The 19,564-nt window shown below is 53.0% G+C and overlaps 1 protein-coding gene across 3 annotated transcripts in view; it reads left to right on the top strand.

Annotated features, from left to right (window-relative positions):
- The window catches only part of FRMPD3 (FERM and PDZ domain containing 3), a 72,436-nt gene extending 53,928 nt beyond the window's left edge, over positions 1–18,508 (top strand). For 2 of the 3 annotated variants that reach the window (XM_021080188.1, XM_021080189.1), the window contains 3 exons: positions 1,336–1,480; positions 11,094–11,915; positions 13,521–18,508. In XM_021080188.1, the coding sequence (XP_020935847.1) occupies positions 1,336–1,480; positions 11,094–11,915; positions 13,521–16,540 (3,987 nt within the window). In that variant the 3' untranslated portion in view covers positions 16,541–18,508. The remainder of the gene's footprint in view (positions 1–1,335; positions 1,481–11,093; positions 11,916–13,520) is intronic. The other variant, XM_021080190.1, reaches the window with a different exon arrangement.

Raw genomic sequence — 19,564 nt, forward strand, 5'->3', positions numbered from 1 at the left:
AATAGATTTTTTTCAATCAAATAATTGGGAAAAGTTGGAATACTAAAGCCTCACTCTCAACGTTTCACAGTGCACATTAAGGTAGTAAAGGATCTAAGAATTCCCGGAAGTACAACTATCTTCATAGCTTTGTTTAACTCACTGTTTCACACACATATTTGAACAGCAACTCTTTTTTTTTTTTGGTTTGCTTTTTAAGGCCACACCCTTGGCATATGGAAGTTCCCAGGCTAGGGGTCGAATCAGAGCTGCAGGTGCCAGCCACAGCCACAGCCACAGCAATGTAGGATCTGGGCTGCGTCTGCAACCTACACCACAGCTCACGGCAACGCCGGATCCTTAACCCACAGAGCGAGGCCAGGGATCAGACCTGCAACCTCATGGATATTACTCCGGTTCGTTAACCGCTGAGCCACGACGGGAACTCCAACAACTCTTTTAAGGAGTACCAGTTAACACTGTGAGGAAACTTTGGGAAATGGAAAAGGAGGGGAGAGCATGAAAGTCTGAGCAGGGCTGCAGACGAGAAAGACTTCGTGGCCCAGAAGTCAGTAAGGATTGGAGTGCATGGAGTGTCCATGTCCGGGGAGCTGTTCCGGGTATCATAGGGGGTTAGAGAGATGAGCAAGAGATAGTTTGTGCGCTTGAGGAAGTAGCCTAGACTCCCAGGTTCAGCCCTGCTCTCCCAGCTGGCCCACATGTCTGCTGAGTCCTGGCAAACCCAAACACAGCCACACAGCAGTCATGTGATGTTACATAATTTTAGTCTTCAGTAAAAGTGGTTCATTAGATGTGTAATGAAAGGTTGGTTCATTTTGATACCTGGGTAAGCGCTTACTAGAAATAAATTCTCGGAGTTCCCATTGTGGTACAGCGGAAACAAATCCGACTAGGAACCGTGAGGTTGCAGGTTCAATCCCTGGCCTTGTTCAGTGGGTTAAGGATCTGGCATTGTCGTGAGTTGTGGTGTAGGTCACAGACATGGCTCGGATCCAGCATTACTGTGGCTGTGGCATAGGCCAGCAGCTGTAGCTCCGATTGGCCCCCTAGCCTGGTAACCTCCATATGCCGTGGGTGCGGCCCTAAAAGGACAAAAGAGAAGAAAGAAAGAGAGAGAGAGAGAAAAGAGAAAGAGAGGAAGGAAGGAAAGAAAAGAAAGAAAGAAAGAAACTCTCAAATCAGAAGAAATTATTTGTCAGGTCATGTGTCTTAATTGGGGTTCAGAAAGTATGGTCCTCATAACGATTCAAGTCGCCTTGTCGCTGCTGTTCTTCCAGGCATGCACCTGCCCACCTCCTTCCTGTGTCCTCACGTTTCCTCCCATCTCTCCCCCAGCCTCTGGTGCTGTTGATGGAGTGGCCTGAAGCCACCAACTTTGCCTGCCTGATTTCGGGGTACTGCCGCCTCCTGCTGGATTCCAGGAAGATGGTGTTCTCCAGGCCCACCAGCCAGCCTCTTCCACCTCCAATGATCAAGGCAGGTAGGGCTGAGCCTCGGTTTTTGCTATATCAGAGGCCCTTTGGACCCTGGAGACATGGAGGGAGGAATGCTGACCCCATTTTGCCAGTGCCTGGTTTACCGGGAGCTGACGTTGTACCACAGGGTCCTACCTGGTACAAGCCAGTGGAAAAGACAGCCGGCCTTCAGATGGGCCTGTCCCACAAAGGATGCCTGTGACAATACATTGTGTCAGTCAGTGAATGAATGTAAGCTTAAAAATAGCAAAAAAGCATAGTTCCCTGGTGGCCTGGCGGGTTAAGGATCCAGTGCTGTCACTGCTGGGGCTCAGGTCACTGCTGTGCCGCGGGTTTGATCTCTGGCCTGGAAACTTCTGCATGCGGTGGGCATGACCAGAAAAAAAGAACATAATAGCAAACAAGGAATACATAGAACCAATTCCAGAATCACAGTGGATCTAAGGCAGAGCTTTAGAGGTAGAGTGATCTAGGAGAGATGCTTGGGTGGGCTGGCTCAGTTAAAAGTGGAGCTTGGAAACGAAGCTGCAACCTTTCTCCTGTTCATTGGAGTGGGCACTGACAAAGCTGCCTGGAGTGAGAGGCCGTGGAGGGGTAGGAGAGGCTGTACAGGCCCAGAGTGCAGTCCAGCAGGAGGCTTGGAGATAGGAGGGGACGATCACGGAGGACAAACTGGGTCACTGCAGCCACCCCTCAGCTGTCCTGGGGATGGCGCAAACAGGGGCCTCAGGACAGATCAGCCCAGTCCACATACTGCCCCTCCCGAACCAAAGTAAGAGGAGGGCACCCAAAGAACAGACGTGTCACGTATTAGACCCAGCCCTTCCCCGCCCTCGCACCCCAAGGTCATGGGCAGAAGCTGAGACCCACCACCTGCTAGTCACCATCCTCACATGCTGAAGACTCCACCTGCTTGCTTGCCTTGCCGCTTGATTCTCTTCTCCCTCCAAAGCTGTCTTGGTTTGCAGTGTGGGTCACATGCGATCTAGGGCGAGGAGTTTGGGAGGAGAAACACACTCCTGACCGATGCCCCAGCACCCTGTGGGCTGTGTACCCACACCCCGCCTCATCTCATCCTCTCTTCATTACGACCATTGTGACAAGCCCATATTTCCATCTCATAACATTGGCCCATAGGCATTAGGAGGTAATCCAGCAAACCCAGATCTGGGAGTTCCCACTGTGGGGCAGCGGAAATGAATCCCACCAGTATCCATGAGGATGCAGGTTTGATCCCTGGCCTCGCTCAGTGGGTTAGGGATCTGGCGTTGCCTCGAGCTATGGTGTAGGTCGCAGACGTGGCTCGGATCTGGCGTGGCTGTGGCTGTGGGGTAGGCCGGCGGCTACAGCTCCAATTAGACCCCTAGCCTGGGAACCTCCGTATGCCACGAGTGTGGCCCTAAAAAAATAAAGCAAAAAAAAAAAAAAAAAAAACCCAGATGTGAGCAAGGACAGGTGGCCTCAAGGCATCTGAAGGAGGCTCCACGCAGAGAAGCAGAGGAACTGACTTAGAACAGAAGGAGCCCAGGGGCTGAGTGGCTGCGGGGCTCCAGGTGAATACTCCCAAGTGAGCAGCCACATGTGCTATCAAACCTCTGATGGCCACAGGATATCAAAGCCAGTGTAAACCTTGTCACTGTCATCGGTGGTCCTCCTCTGTCATCACCCGCAGTGATACCTCTTACTGAGCAGGATAGAGAGGGAGGAAGGGAAAACGGGGACCAGAAGGCAGAGCCTGGAGCCCAGTTGAGAACAGGCTGTGAGAGTGAGGGTTGCTTGCCAGGGGAAGTCCACTTAGAAGGCCCAAGGGGCAGCTCTCAAGTCCCACCCTGCCTGCTGAAGGTTTTCTGTCATCTCCTCAGCACCCTAGCAAGCATTCCCCTTGCTGCGGAGAGAGTGGCACCAAATGAGGGACATGGGCTTCCGGGGTCCGTGCAGTCCCACTGAACACATCACACACATGGCATCCCTTTTGCTGTTCGAAGGCAAATGGATTTCGTTGGATTCTCCTCGAGGTGTTGCAGCCTGGGAATGAGGCTTCTAGAAATGCAGGGCCCCTCCCTGATTCCCGAGAGACCCCTTGGGCCTGCAGAGGGACAGGGGCTCTAGCACAGGGCCCCTCTGTCCACGCAGGAGCCAGAGGGACCACGGTGCTGTCCCTGCCATTTCAAGTGCCTCACCTCCCCAAGGCCTTGAGTCCCCGCCAGGCCCAGTTGTGTGGCCTTTGGGGACTATTAGATGCTGCGTTCAACAGTAGCCACCCAATGCTCTTGGCCTGTGGGGTAGGGTGGGCCTTTCGGTTCAGCCTGTCAGGAGCTAGTGTGCCCGTCTTATCCCATGGCCTCAGGAACAGGCAAGGGGGGGACACAGCAAGGGGCACCACTGAGGAGACCTCTGCCCAGGTAACAGTGAGGGGCCATGGGTCCCTGGTACAAAGTTGAGTGGGCTTCCTCCATCGTCCCACACTTTCATTTCAGAACAGAAGCTCCAGGGCCAGCTGCTGTTTAACAAAGGCCTCTAGGGAACAGGAATCCTGCCAACCTCAGCCGGGCTTTCCCCTTGGGGGCCCAGGCTTCAGCCCACTCGGGAACTCTCTGGCCGCCTCTCTATTCTCATCCCTTGACTGCTCCCCGCTGCCAGCTAGGCCAACTCAATCGTCAGGCGGCCGGGCCAAAAGGATGCTGTTAAACCCGACAACTGGGAAAGAGAAAGCATCCCTTGTCCTCCAAGACTGAGAAAAAAAGGAAAGTGGGGATGTGGGAGGGAAGAGATTATCTCTGGAGCTTTATCAGCGGTTTCCCCATAGTAGGTGTTTCATTATTCACTCAACAACACTGTCTCCAGCGTTCATTATGTACCAGGCGCTGCAGCTAGAACCATGAGTAACACATGTGGTCCTTGCCAGAGCTTACAATCTGGGCGGGGGGGGGGGGGGCGGGGGCGGATATAGACAAACGATTAAAGGGATAATGTCAACGCGGTTAAGTGCCAATGCACTTATTTAGGGGAAATTCAGCTGCCACGACAGAACAACACCCAGGTGTGAGAACACAGCTTAGAGAAAAGCTCAGACAAGTGCCAGTTTGCCACCTGTTCTGGGCTGGTGGGAAATCCAGACGCAGCTGCCATCTCTCTCCAGCCTTGAGTTCCCTTGGATCCTGGGGGAATCCAGGAAAACAAGGCTTTGGGGGCCCCCGACTGAGACCACGGTTGGAGGAGCTCCCTCTGCATTTCTCCCATGGTTAGAAAATGGTTCAGTCTAGGGAATTGAATATTTTGATTAATGGCTACTACATAGCCCATGCATGGCGTACCAATGATCATGAAGTTAAAACTCAGCCACATGCACAGAGGGCTAAAGCTAGACTGAATATAGCAGACTCTTTTTTTTTTTTTTGGATAATTCAAAAAGAACATACAGTTATTCCAAGGCCTTTAGGTCATTATTATAACTGTAATGACCATCAAAGTGTAGAATGCAGCAAGATCAAGTAGTAGAAAGCTGCTTGAGTCTACATCACACTGACTCTGTGTGTGTGTGTGTGTTCTCGTGAGAGTGTATATGCATGCATGTATCATATATATTTTAGCAAAACTCCAGATGGATCACCATCCTGTTTCTTTGCAAGCATTTCTTTTAAGTCAGTCTTCTGAGTGGCCGAGGACAGAGGGATAGACTAGGGCACCCCTCTTGGGGAAAGCTGATGAGCAATTTACAGCAGACTTGAAATCTGGGAGGCGTGCTGTCCCAGCCATCCGCCTACCACATCTGGCTTCACTGGCATTTTTAACCTTCTGTCTGGAGGAGATTTCAGCTTTTCCAGGCTCATTTTCTTCTCCTCGCAACCCCATGCTGCCCCTCAGATCTGTAATTCACAGTACCAGGCGGTGGGCTGTGCATCACCCAGGCTCGACAGCCTGGTGTTGGGAGAGGTGTCCGCCTTGCAGGGAGAGGGGCCACCTTTGGATGTGCAGACCTTGTCGGAGAGAAGTCACCACCTGCTTATTGGACGTGCCCCTGGGAGCCACCTCTGATGGCAGTTTATTGGCAGGCTGGCTATGCTGATCGTTCAGCTGTGTCACAGGGAGTTCACACCTGGTGCGTGGTCGGGACGTGTGGACACTGCCTGTGGGTAGAGACCTCCTGATCTGATAGCTGTGCTCCTGGCTCAGTGCTCCCTTAGAGCACTTCTTACCTAAGGCACAGAGGTCACTACATACTCCTGCCCCAGCCGACCCAGCGTTCCCTAGGTCCAGCCACTAAAGTCTGAATTGAACCCACTCGATATAGTTACATTGACTGTGTATTTAGGGGGGCAGCAAGGTCCATGGTGGGCAGCAAGGGCCTGGGATCTGAAGTCAGAGAGACTTGAGTTCTAGTCTCCGCTCTCCCATATCCTACCGTGGGATCATGAGAAGTTCGGTAAACTGAATCTCACTTTCCTCTTCTGCACCCTGAAGATAATAAGCGTACCTACTTCCTGAGCTTATTGGCCATTTGTATATCTTTTTGTGGTGAAATATCTATTCAAATCCTTTGCTTGTTTTTACTTGTGTTTTGTTGTTTGTTTGTTTGTTTGTTTGTTTGTTTGTTTTTGGCTTACAAACAATGAAAATTTATTACAGTCCTAGAGGCCAGAAATCCAGCCTCAAGGGACTGGCAGGTTAAGGTGTCTGGTGAGGACTTTGCTTCAGAGATGGCCATTTTCTCTTTCTGTCCTCACATGGTGCTTTGCTCATTTTTACAATAGGCTGTTTTAGGAAGTTGCCATTGTGGCTCAGCAGTAGAGAACCCAATTAGTATCCATGAGGACACAGGTTCAATCCTTGGCCCCACTCTGTGGGTTAAGGATCCAGCATTGCCACGAACTGCGGTATAGGTTGCACGCATGGCTTAGATTTGGTGCTGTTGTGGCTGTGGCGTAGGCCGGCAGCTCTAGCTCTGATTTGACCCCTGGCCTGGGAATCTCCATATGCCACAGGTGTGGCCCTAAAAAAGACAAAAGAAAGAAAAGAAAAGAAAGAGAAAGAAAGTCCCATCGTGGCTCAGCAGAAACAAATCTGACCAGGAACCATGGGGTTTCGGGTTTGATCCCTGGCCTCGCTTAGTAGGTTAAGGATCCAGCATTGCTGTGGCTGTGGTGTAGGCTGGCAGCTGTAACTCAGATTAGATCCCTAGCCTGGGAACGTCCACATGCTGCAGGTGCGGCCCTAAAAAGAAAAAAAAAAAAAAAGAAAGAAAAAGAAAAAGAAAAAATTGGGCTATTTTACCATAAAAGGCAGTTTCTTTCTGGACTCTGACTTCTATTCCACATGACCTATGTGTCTAAGCCTTATGCCAGTGGCACAGTTTTGATTATCATTGCTTCGTAGTAAGTTTTGAAATCAGGAAGCATGATTCCTCCTACTTTGTTCTTTTTCAGATTGTTTTGGTTGTTCCGGGTCTCTGGTGATTCCATGTGAATTTTTGAATTAGCTTGTCAGTGTTTACAAAGTCAGCTGGGATTCCAAGAGGCACTGTGTTGAATATAGATCAACCTGGGAAGTATTGCCATCTTAGCAATATTAAATCTTCCAGTCCATGAACACATAGTGTCTTTCCATGTGTTTAAAACTATTTCCGTTTCACAGATGTTTGGTAGTTTCCAGTATATACATCTTGCACTTCTTTTATTGAATGTATACCTAAGTGGTTTGGTCTTTTAATGCTATTGTAAATAGAACTGGTTCCTAACTTTATTATCCTATTGTTTGTTGCTAGTGCATAAAAATACAATTGATTTTTGTACATTACGCCTTTGTCCCACAACCTTGCTGAGCTTGTTTATTAGTTCTAATGGCTTATTAGAGGATTCCTTGGGGTTTTCTGTATACAGGATCATGTCATCTACTAATTTGGTTTTACTTCTTCCTTCCCAAGCTGGATGCCTGTATTTGATTTTACAGTCTAATTGTCCTGGCTAGAAATCCAAGTATGGTGTTGAATGGAAGCAGGGAAAATGGCAATCTTGGCCTTTTTCCTGATTTCAGGGGAAAAGCTTTCAGTCTTTCACCATCGAGTATGATGTTAGCTTTGCTTTTTCATAGAAAACCTTTTATCGTGTTGAGGAAGTTTCCTTTTTTCCTAGCTTGTTGAGTTTTCTCATGAAAAGGTGATGGACTTTGTCAAATGATTTTTCTCTATTGAGATGATCATGGAGTTTTTGTCCTTTATTCTATTAACACAATATATTACATTAATTGATTTTTGGATGTTAAATCAACCTTGCATTCCTGTGATAACTCGACTTGGTCATGGCGTATGAGTCTTGGTATATGCTGCTGGATTCAGATCGCTAGCATTGTTGCAAGGGTTATATTATATTTTATACCTATAGTCCTAAGAAATATTGGTCTGATTTTTCTTGTGATGTTTTTGTATGATTTTGGTATCAAGGTAATAGTGACATCATAAAATGAGTTGAGAAAGAGCCCTTTTCTATTTCTTGGAAGGGTTTGTGAAGAATTAGTATAAATGCCTCTTGGAGCATTTGACAAAATTCATCAGTGAAGCTATTTGGACTGGGCTGACCGACTGACTTGATTGATCGATAAATTGGTTTGGGGAGAGTTAATTACTAAATCAAGTTATCTTCCTATTATTGGCCTATTCAGATTTTCTAGCTTTTTATTTATTTATTTATTTTTTGTCTTTTTAGGGCCGTGCCCACAGCCTATGGATGTTCCCAGGCTAGGGATCCAATCGGAGCTGTAGCCGTCAGCCTACACCACAGCCACAGCAACGTGGGATCTGAGCCACACCTGCATCCCACACCACCACCGCTCACGGCAACGCTGGATCCTTAAGCCACTGAGCGAGGCGAGGGATCAAACCTGCATCCTCACGGATACCAGTCAGGTTCATTACCGCTGAGCCACGACAGGAAATCCCAACTTTTCCCTCTTCTTGAGTCAGCTTTGTGTATTTCCAGGACTCCATCCATTTTATCTTAGGTTATCTAAGTTGTTGGCATAAGCTTATTGCACGTATTCCCCTTACAAAAGAAAATTCCCCTTATAATTGATTCCATGCCTGTAGAGTCAGTAGTAATGTCCTTTCTTTCATTCCTGATTTTAGCAACTTGAATCTTCTCTCTTTTTTGCTTGGTCCCTGCAGCTAAAGGTTTGTTAGTATTATTGATCTTTTCAAAGAACCAACTTTGAGTTTCATTGATTTTTGTCTATTTTTCTATCCTCTCTACATTACTATTTCTTTCATTCTGCTTGTTTTGGGTTTAGTTTGCTCGTCTTTTTCAAGTTTTGTAAGGTAGAAGGTCAGGTTATTGATATGAAGTCTTCTTTTTAAGTGTAGGTGTTTATACTTTCCCTCCAAACCCTACATTAGCTAGATCTCATAAGTTTTGGTGTATTTTATCTTCATTGTCATTCGTGTCAATGTATTTTCAAATTTCCTTTGTGATTTCTTCCATCGGTCACTTAGGAATGTTTTCTTTAATTTCCACATATATATATGGATTTCCCAAATTTCCTTCCTTTATTCATTTTTAACTTAATTCTGTTGTGCTCAAAAAACACATATTATTTCATTCCTGTTAAATTTATTGAGGTTTATTTTGTGACCTAACATCTGGTCTGCCCTGCAGAATGTTCCAGGTGCGCTTAAGAAGAATGTATATTCTGCTACTGTTAGGTGACATGTTCTATAAATTTCCATTAGGTCTGGTTGCTTTAGAGAGTGGTTCAGGTCCTCTATTTCCTGGCTGATCTTCTGCCTTGTGATCAACTATCCACTTTGGAAAGTAGGGTATTGAAGTCTCCAACTCTTGCAATTGAATTGTGTATTTCTCCTTTCAGTTCAGTTTTTGCTTCCTGTATTTTGGGGGTTCCATTGTGAAGTGACAGTACCGTGCTCTTGTGATGGTTGTAAGCTCTCATGACAAGCAATACTGACACATGGACCCTGTCACACTGGAATTTGAAAGGCATTGGGAAGGGTTTTTTTCCCAGCATCTTGACCGCCATGATGAACTATGGGGTAATGGTTAAAAACATGGGCTTTGTGGTTCGTCAAACCTGGGCTCAAATCCAGACTGCCGTTTATAACTCATGTGACCTTGGGCATGTCACATAACTGAAGGGATCAGTTTCTGTCTCTATCAAATGGGGACAGTGGGTTGTTGTGAGGATTCAGTGGGATCATGTGTGATAACCTCCGCCTAAGTCAGCGCTTGCTTGCCATCTGTCCATCTGCTGTTAGCAAAGCGAGTTGGCATTGTCTGAGCATATTCCCATAGATCACAGGGCGAGGGGCCCCCAAAAGAAACTAAAAGAGAGAAGCCGTAAAGAAAGAAGGCATCAGCTCTGGATCATTTTCAGATACACCCACTATCATTAAAAGCCGTTGGGGAGTTCCCGTCGTGGCGCAGTGATTAACAAATCCAACTAAGAACCATGAGGTTTCGGGTTCAGTCCCTGGCCTTGCTCAGTGGGTTAGGGATCCGGCATTGCTGTGAGCTGTGGTGTAGGTTGCAGATGCGGCTCAGATCCCCAGTTGCTGTGGCTCTGGCGTAGGCCAGTGGCTACAGCTCTGATTCGACCCCTAGCCTGGGAACCTCCATATGCCGCAGGAGTGGCCCAAGAAATGGCGAAAAGACAAAAAAAAAAAAAAAAAAAAAAAAAGCCATTGGCTAGAACATTTTGCCACATGTATATAGAGCAGGCAGGCTGGCCCCCATATGAATACAGAGAAATGATATGGTTTGAGGAATTGCAAAAGTGCTCCCCCCACCCTCCTCCCCACATGTGCAGCATATCTTTCCTCTGCTTTCCACATCCGGATGCTCCGAAATCTACTAGGATAGCTCTATTCTTTTAGGGTCCTTCCCTCTATTCTTTTAGGGTCCTTCCCTCGACAGTCCTCTTTGAAGTGCTCACTCTTGGGACAATCCTAGCCTGTTTCACACTTTCCCGCTAAAGCACTATGAACTTGTCAGATTCATTTCCTTCTGCTAGAAGAGATCCAACCTAAATAACACAAGAGCGAAGCTCCCCGGTGGCTCAGCGGGTTAAGGATCCAGTGTTGTCACTGCTGTAGCTCAGGTCACTGCGGTGGTGCAAGTTCGATCCCTTGCCCGGGAACTTCTGAGTGCCTGCCGTAGGCATGGCTAAACACCGAAACCAAAAAACACAAGAGCAACAGAGTACCAGGGCTTGGAGAGGCTCTGAAGAGAGTAGGGTTTGGGACAGGGACAGTGCCAAGGGGGACATAAAACAAACCTCACGTCTTTAAGTATGCTTACAACTGACTCTCAGATCTGACATACCCACGTAAGAGTCCAGCTGTGCCCAGATACCCAGGTGTTCACCCTCACCCCACCTCACCCCAAGCCTTGCCCCATTTCACAGGTGATGGGGCTCTTGGCAGCCCAGGCCATTCGGTTCTGCTCACTCTACTTTCAGGGTCGACAGCACCATAGCTGCCCCTTCCCCTCATCTCGAGCAGCCAGATAGTGCTCCCTCTTGGTACCCGCCATGCAGCCGGGTGCCAGAGACCCAGGCCCGAGACGCTAAGGGAGCTGAGCACCAGGGCTCATCTGTTGATTCTCTTTCTGGGTTTAGATTACATGCACAGCGCCCACCGCCCTGTCACTGGGGGCCACCTGGGGAAAAAGGAGAGTAGTTATGTGGGCAGCGTGGGCACCAGCCCCAGGAAGTCGAGCCGCTGCACACCCCCACCTGCCGACTCTGAGCTTGTCAGCTTTTGCTACCTCCACATGCGGGAACAAAGGAAGGAGCCAGAAAGCCGGACTGATGTCAACGAGAACTTAATCTTCTTTGAGGAGACCAGGCCCCGGACCAAGTCGGATCCCACGTCCAAAAGCTCTGGCCAGGGTTACGATGTGATCCCCGACGACTTTGATGCAGCTAGCCTAGACCACGAGCCTTGTGCCAGCAGGGCCCGGTCCTACACTTTGGACAATTCCCTTGGGGCCGAAGCCCTGAATTTCTACTGTGACTCTTGCAAAGCCAAACTCCAGGAGCAGCTGGGCCCTCGCAAAGGCGGGAGGCCCGGCTCCTCTCGTGACAACATGGTAGACCTGATGTCCCTCCCGCCCCCTGGGAGTGAGGAAGAGGAAGAAGAGGAAGATGAGAGCACTTCGCTGCTGCCTGCCATTGCTGCGCCACCTCCTGGTTTCCGAGACAACAGCTCTGATGAGGACGACCCCAAGCGCCGGGCCGTCCAGAGCCAGGAACAAGGACGCCACCTACGTGGGCTCCTGTATGATGAGATTCCAGTGACACTGATTGACAGCGTGCAGACCCGGACAGTCCGAGATCATGCCCAGGAGCTAGATGATGCCCTGGTGTCCACTCTGCAGGCTCTGGAAGCCCTGGCAGCCTCAGAGGATGGACCACACCCCCCACCCCCACAGACTGCAGGTAACAGCCCGTTCCTCCTCCCTCTTGCCTCCCCTTCCTTCTCCTGGCCAAGCAGGGCCAGCAGGTGTCATTTCTTCTTCCCAAGCAGAGGTCAAAGTCACCGTGGTGTGTCAGGGCAGTAGACGGGCCAGAGGCAGTTCAGATAGGGTCGGGAAGGGGAGCAGAGGGGCAGCGATCTGCCTCACAGCCCCCGCTAGAGCTCTGCCTCTCACCATTCCATCCCTTTGGAAAAGTCTTGCAGATGGATCCCGGGGATTTGGGGCTGTGACAGCTACGGAGCCAGGCCAGGATGGAGACTCAAAGCCAAATTGTCAGAGATATAGAAGACAGGCAAAGAGCATCCAGCATGCATATAACTGGAAGAAAAACAAAACGGCCAATTAACCACCTAGGGACCTGGGAGCAGGGGAGCCAGGGACCATCACTGCCCGGCTGAGGCCTTTATCCCACCTAAGAGCGTTGGCTCTCGGTCATACGCACTCACCTCCTGGCTTCTTCATCACTTTCAGTGTCACCTTTGCTTTGGCAGGGCACCCAACCCTTTCTGAGCCTCATTTGTGTCATCTGAAATGGATTTGAGAACGACAGTCCTATCACAGAGGGGTTTTCTGAGGATTAAATGAGATCATTCGTGCCAAGCACACAGACACTGCCTAGAACATACAGGGACTCAGTAAGTGGTAGCTATTATTTATTGGTCAGTGGGCACACCACACAACATGCATATTGTTCCCTGTAATAGACCCACATACGTCTATCTTGTGGACAAGGACACACGCCCCCACGATCACACATACATCCTTCCATACACATCCGCCTTCAAGCGAAGAGGTCAGTGCTGCAGCGACAGAAAAGGAATAGGGAGGAAGAAGGCATATGAGAAAGCAGATGAGGCCAGGGGGAGTGTGGACAGAGACGGGCAAGAGACTGGGGTCCGAGGGAGCCTGGCTGACCAGGGAGAGAGTACGAAGCCCTGCCTTTTCTGTATGTGAGAGCATCCTTGGTGTCGGGCAGCCCCCATGTGTTCGGCCCCCAGGCCTGGCGTTTCTCTTTGCTCAGAGTCTGGAGCTCCAAACACCAGCTGCTCCCAGGCTAGAGGCCCATGTGGTCGCCAGCGAGAGGCCAAGTTCAGCTAAATGGCCTCAGCTGCAGGGACTGTAGGCGAGCCTGGCCAGATGAGGAGGGCCGCAGAGAGATGGAGTGCTCTCTTTGCCAGCTCTCTTCAGGACAATGAAACAGAAATTTCCTAGCTGTCGAATCTAAAAATAGTGATGATGAGCATGTTGTTTTGCATGTGATTTGCATGTTAATTCGCCATCCAACTGCCCAGATCTTCTCTCTGCCTCTTTGGTTTCTTTTTCAGTGCTTTTTTTTTTTTTTTTTTTTTTTTGGATTCCAGCCCTTTATACCCCCTCCCTCAGCTTGCCTCTCTGTCCCCACCCCTCCCGTCTCCCCTCTCCCCCCTCCCCCACTCCCGAACCCCTCCCCCAGGCCTGACTTGTTCATAATACCGCTGAGTAACCTTGATCTCCATAGACACTCTCCATGTGGTTGTCAAGGTCTGGACCTGAGTGAGTGCTGCAAACCCTGTCGATCTTCCTCCAGGTCTGATTGTGCTGGCCACAATCACCCCCGAATCGTCTCTGGACTCGGGCCATGAGACCAACTCTTCAGAGCTCACAGACATGTCAGAGATGATGTCAGCCATGAAGCAGCACCAGAATACTACCTACTTCCTGGCCCAGCACCTCAACAAGGACAGTCTCCTGGCCCGCAAGGACCTGCCCTTCCGGATCCAGAGCTGCGCAGCCCAGGCTGTTCTCACGGCCCCTTACTCTCTCGGGCGCCCGGATCCCAACCCGTCCCTCCAGCCAGCTGTCACAGGCCAGAGTCCTGGCCCCCCTGGCGCTCGGAGGAAGCTGCCCCCGTCGGAGGTCCAGCCCCAGCGCGAGCGAACCTACGCCCTGGCCGTGCACCCCGCGCTGTCCCCGCAGCTGAGCGAGCAGAAGAATCTGAGCCTGCTGTCCCCAGTTCCTGAGGACAAAGGCCCTGGTCACACTAGGGCAGGCCTAGAGATGTCACTGAGGGCCGCCACACCGTCCCTCAGTGAAGAGCAGGTCTCTGAGCTAAGGGAGAGCCTGCCCAAGGAGGTCAGGTTGAGCCCCAAGCTTATCCTGGACCCCAAGGGCAGCGTGACCCCAGCCATCATCTCGGCCGCCCTACAGCAAGTGGTTCACACTAAGGGTCTACCCGCCCCTGGCAGGGCCTTGGGGAATGCCCCGAGCGGTGCGGAGAGAAGGCTGGAGGCCAGCATGGGGAGGCCAGAAGTGAGCATGATGAGCGGCAGTGCCAATAAGAATCTGAAGTTCAAAATGAGCCCCGGTGCCCCGGACACCTCCCGGAATTCCCAGCAGCAGCTGAGCCCGGAGGTCTCTTCCGGCTCCAGAGCACCCACAGGCAGCCGAGCTGATGGCCTGCACCTCGCCCCGCAAGAGGACAGGCTGCCTGTTCAAAGCTTCCCTCCCAAAAGCTATCTGTCTCGAGCGAGTCGAGAGTCGGTGGGCAAGCAAGGTACCGGGGAGGCAGCAGGCAAGGGCGGGCCCGAGGGCTCTAAGCCGTCCTTGTACAAGCAGGGCACCGTGTCCGGCCAGGGGGAGAAGGGGCCGCTGGAGAGCACCCTCCAGAGCAGCAAGCTTGAGGAGACCAGCCTGGTCCCCCGAGCCGGCTACCCCATGGTTCTGCAGAGCCCCAGCTGCCAGGCGCGAGGCCACAGCCCCAGCAGCCATTCTCGAGGCCAGAGCCCCAGCTGCCAGGCGCGAGGCCACAGCCCACTGAGGCCTCAGGCCACCAGCCGGCAGGTGAGCACCATGCCCTCTAGGAAGATCGAAACAATCCTGGACGGAGCCCACTCGGCCTCCGAAGGCCCCACCAAGCCCAAATCATCCCGGGGTCCTTTCCGGCTCCGCAACTTATTCTCTGCCACCTTCCCGACCCGCCAGAAGAAGGAGACTGATGAGCGTCAGGCCCAGCTGCAGAAGGTGAAGCAGTACGAGCTGGAGTTCCTCGAGGAACTTCTCAAGCCACCAAGCCAGGGGGAGCTACCGGGCGCCGAGTACCTGCAACCCCCGGCGCCAGGCCGCTGCAGCTGCCAGGTCCGCAGCAGTCCCGTGCAGCAAGGGCCTGGCATGTCCCGTGAGCAGAGGCGCAGCTGCGACTGCAAGCGCATGTGCCGGGGGGGCCGGCCTCAGGCCCCCCAGACGCCGGTGCCCAGTCTCCGAGGGAGGGAGAGGGACAGGGTCCCCCCTACCCAGAGGCAGCCAGAGGCCGGCCCAGGCTTGAGCCTCGGCAGCCCCACCGGTGTCCGGCGCATCCGCTCCACCAGCCTGGAATCCCGAGAGTGCCGATCAGACCCTGAGAGCGGCATCTCGTGCCTGACCACGTGTGCCTCAGGGGGCGAATGTCTGGGAGCTCCCAACTACAGGAAGCTGATGCGGCGCTACAGCATCAGTGAGCTGGACCAGGGCGACAGGGCCTCGCTGACCTCGGACGTCTATCCGCACCCACCCCTGGGCATGCTGCCCAGGGAGGCCAAGGAGGTAGAGGCAGGCCTCCCCCTGGGCGTGGTTCCCAAAAGCAAGTCGCTCGAGTCACCCACTCTGGGAGACCCCTCCTATGTCCACGTCGCCCCTGAGACCAAAGGCCCCAGACAGATGGCCGTGTTCTCACTGCCAGAAGAGGTGTACCGGAAGCCCGCCGAGCTGGACGAGGACAGTGAGAGCGGCAAGTGCTGCTCCATCCGCTACTGCTTCTACTACCGCAAGTGCGACATGGCAGACGACGCCAGCGACGGCAAGGATGAGCTCTCCTACTCCATCCCCATGAAGATCCTGCCCGGCATGAAGCTGGACGAGCAGGTGGTGCCCGTGGTGAGCAGGACCCTGCAGGTGCTGGATGCCGCCACCTGCAGCAGCAGCAGCCCTGAGGCCTCCCGCACCCAGGAGATCGACCTGCGGGTGTCCACCTTCGAGGGGAGCCTGGCCAGGATCAACGCCCTGCGGGCCCATGCCTACGGCCTGCCTGATGGCTTCCTGGCTGCCCGGCTGGACACCAACGAGCTGCTGACGGTCCTGCGGCAGTGCGTGGCCAGCCCGGAGGCCCGGGCCCCGAAGCCCTATGTCTCCCAGATCTCCGAGTACAAGCTCGAGCTGGCTCTCAAGTTCAAGGAGCTCCGGGCCTCCTGTCGCCGCGTGGCCAATGTGGACAAGAGCCCCACTCACATGCTGGCGGCCATCACGGGCAGCTTCCAGGTGCTGAGCAGCCTCATTGAGACCTTCGTGCGGCTGGTGTTCATCGTGCGCTCCGAGGCCCAGCGCCAGGAGCTGCTGGCCAAGGTGGAAGAGGTGGTCAGGAACTACACCTTCCTGCTGCGTGCGGCCGAGGAGTCCACCGCCCGGAACCTTAACCAGCAGCAGCAGCAGCAGCAGCAGCAGCAGCAACCGCAGCCGCAACCGCAACCGCAGGCAGCAGCAGCTGTAGGGGCGGCCGCGGGGCACCCGCCAGGCTCCCCAACTTCGGCGACTGTTATGAGCACATTCACCCGCTCCTTAAAAACCCTCATGAAGTAGGGCATCTGCCCAGACCGGCCCCTTCCCCCCTCTTCCCCCCACCACGGCCCCAGGTTTGAGCTTTGTGGTCTGTGCATCTTGTGGTGAGTGTCTGTGTCTGCTGGGCCAGTCCGGGTCCCAGGAGCCTTCCGTCTCCAGGGAGTGCCAGCTCCCTGGACTGAGGCTGTCCCTGAGGGCGCCAGGCAGCTGCCATCCTGGGTATCCGCGCCCCTTCCCTAGCCTCTGGGCGTCACTGTGAGGGCCACGGCCCCCCCCACCCCCACCCCCCGCCCCCCGTCACCACGCCCGCCGCAGAGCTGTATTTTCTCTCTTCTCTAGGGCTGAGACATCGGGCTCACTTCCTGCTCCACTGTGAGGGCCGGAGGGAGGTGGACCTGAGACAGGAGGCCTGTGGGCCTCACGCGCCTCCTGGCATCTATGCGTTCCCCTCCAGGGAGCAGCGGCGGTAGCAGCAGGCCACGGCGCGCGCCGAGCGAGCGAAGGGGAGAGGGCGCGCGGCCCCGATGTGCCCGCCCACCCTGGGCTCACACTCACTCGGCAGGAGCCACCCCAAGAGGGCCCCGTGCCCCAGGTGGTAGGTCCTCCGCAGAAAACAGCCACATGGGGCTGTTCGCAGCCGGCCCGATCGGCTGGCCGCCTCGGGAGCGCTCGCCCCCAGGCCCAGTAGCTCCACACCAGCCATCCCCAAAGTGCCCCGCCTCTCACCGAGGGGCAGGGCGGCTCAGCCCACTAGGGAGCAAGCCTCCGGGAATCACCCCGCTCGCTCGTTCTGGGTAAGGTACCTGGTGAACCCGTCTGCCCTGGGGAGACCCAGCGCAGGCCCCGGAGCCCGCCTGGCCCAGCCCTGCCCAGCGCAGGGGCTGCCGCTGCCGGCGCGTGCGGCTCCTCTCAACATCTCTCTACCAGACAGACTGTCCTTAGGAGGCCAACGTAGCTACAGATTGGGGGTGGGGGGTGGGGGGTGGGGGGAAGGGGGTCGGGGTGGGGGGTGTTGATGACTATATCTTAAACTTCTGGAAGCTAGCGTGATATGTTAATCCTGAGTATACGCTTTTGGCTGTGTATTGACCCTGTGGATTTGTCTCTCTAAGAAAAGAAGCTGAGCGCCTTACCCGGTGCAGTCCTGCACCTCTCTCTCTCTCTCTCTCTCTCTCTCTCTCTCTCTCTCTCTCTCTCTCTCTCTGTCTCTCCTCGGAGTCATCTGGAAAGGAGTTCACACTGTCTAGCATCCTCCTTGACACACATCTGCAGCCGTCATCGTCCCCCCTACGACGTTCCTGGGAGTGAAGACACGGAGTCCCTACTAACGGTCCCATTGTAGGGAACAAAGAAAGCCAATGTTTCTTCTGTATAGATTGATCCTCGTCCACCCCTCCACACCTGCCCATTTGCCACATGCTCGTGCCCGGTGTCTGCCCTCTCTTTCATCATTCTGTGAGAGGCCCATGTGAAATCCCCCATTCTTATGTGAGTTTTATAACGATGTACACTGTGCTTAACCCCCACCCATCCTTGGTTCCCTCCCACCCACCCCCACCCCCCTCGCCCCCGCCGTGCGATAAAGGAAGGATTAGAGGAGCTCCTTCTGCAGAAGCCAGCCCCACCCCCACCCACCGCCACCCCCACCCCGCTTCCTAGCCTCTCCTCCCACAGGACCAAGTTGTTGAATGGGCCAGAGATGCAGCCAGTGGGGAACCCTTGACCCCGTGACCACCGCGAGCCTGCGTGCTGACGTGGTCCTCCTCTTCTGCCAGCTCCTTGATCCTGCCCCATCACCACTCAGGTGACCCCGCCTGTGTCATTCATTCCACCGCCATCCTTCACCTCTCCCTCAGCCTCATGGAGAGGACACATTTTCTAATGTCTGTATATAGTATATATACTACATAAAATATATAAATTCTATATATATACACTAATTTATGTCTTGTTTTTCAAACAAGAATGATTAAATCTATTCATCTTACTATCCCAATAAGGCTTGGCGGTGCCTCTTTGTGGGTGTCCTTGTGTCCTTGAATTGTTGGCAGCCAGCGGTCCTCTGAGTGCTCCCCTTGGGGTTCTGGGCCCCGGTGGTTGAGGAGAGCGGAGGACCCTGCTCCTCCCACCTCCCCTTTGCTCCTCTTAGAAGTGTTTCTTGGAGTTCCCATTGTGGCGCAGCAGTAACGAACCTGAGCAGTATCTATGAGGACGCAGGTTCGATCCCTGGCCTCGCTCAGTGGGTGGGTTAAGGATCCAGCCTTGCCATGAGCTGTGGTGTAGGTCACAGGTGCAGCTCAGATCCCTTGTTGCTGTGGCTGCAGCACAGGCCTGCAGTTGCTGCTCCGATTTGACCCCTAGCCTGGGAACTTCCATATGCTGCGGGTATGGCCCTAAAAAGACCAAAAAAAAAAAAAAAAGTGTCTCATTGGTCACAGGAGTTGGACACTGTCTACACCTTTCTCTTGACCCTGGTGCCTTTGGCTCATCAGATCACCATGGCTGTGACCTCAGAGCTGAAGTGGCAGATGAGCACAGAAATACAGAATGCTCCAAGCTGAGCACAGGAGGGCCTCGGGGTTGGGAGATAGGGATTTTGGTCAACTCTCAAGTCACATTGGGAAATGGGGCTTCTTCCTCTGAAAGGTGCCAGTTATCTCAGAACGCAGTCTGGCTGCCTGTAGTGCAGGCTAGCCAATCCCTGGCAATGGGCCTCTGGCAATTTCTTGGTGGTGGTGGTGGTGTGGGGGGGTGTTTCCATAAGACCCTGAGCAGAGTTGGCTTCTTTGGCTTTTCAGAGTTACCTAGTGGTTTCTCCCTGACCTGTTTTCTTTCCGGTAATCATGGACCCCCACTAGCCTATGAGATGCCTTTATGCCTACCCACCATGATAAATTAGAGAAAAAAACAAAGCCAAAGAAGTCCTCTGGGTGATGGTAGCCCCATGGGCCACATGGCTTGGTAATTTCAGCCCCACCCACTTGCTTCGTTGGCCAGGTGTACAAACTACACAACCCTGTACAGTGGCCCTGATGAGTCACGTCC

Source organism: Sus scrofa, chromosome X (genome assembly GCF_000003025.6).
Source record: "Sus scrofa isolate TJ Tabasco breed Duroc chromosome X, Sscrofa11.1, whole genome shotgun sequence".
In the NCBI taxonomy this organism is placed as follows: Eukaryota; Metazoa; Chordata; class Mammalia; order Artiodactyla; family Suidae; genus Sus; species Sus scrofa.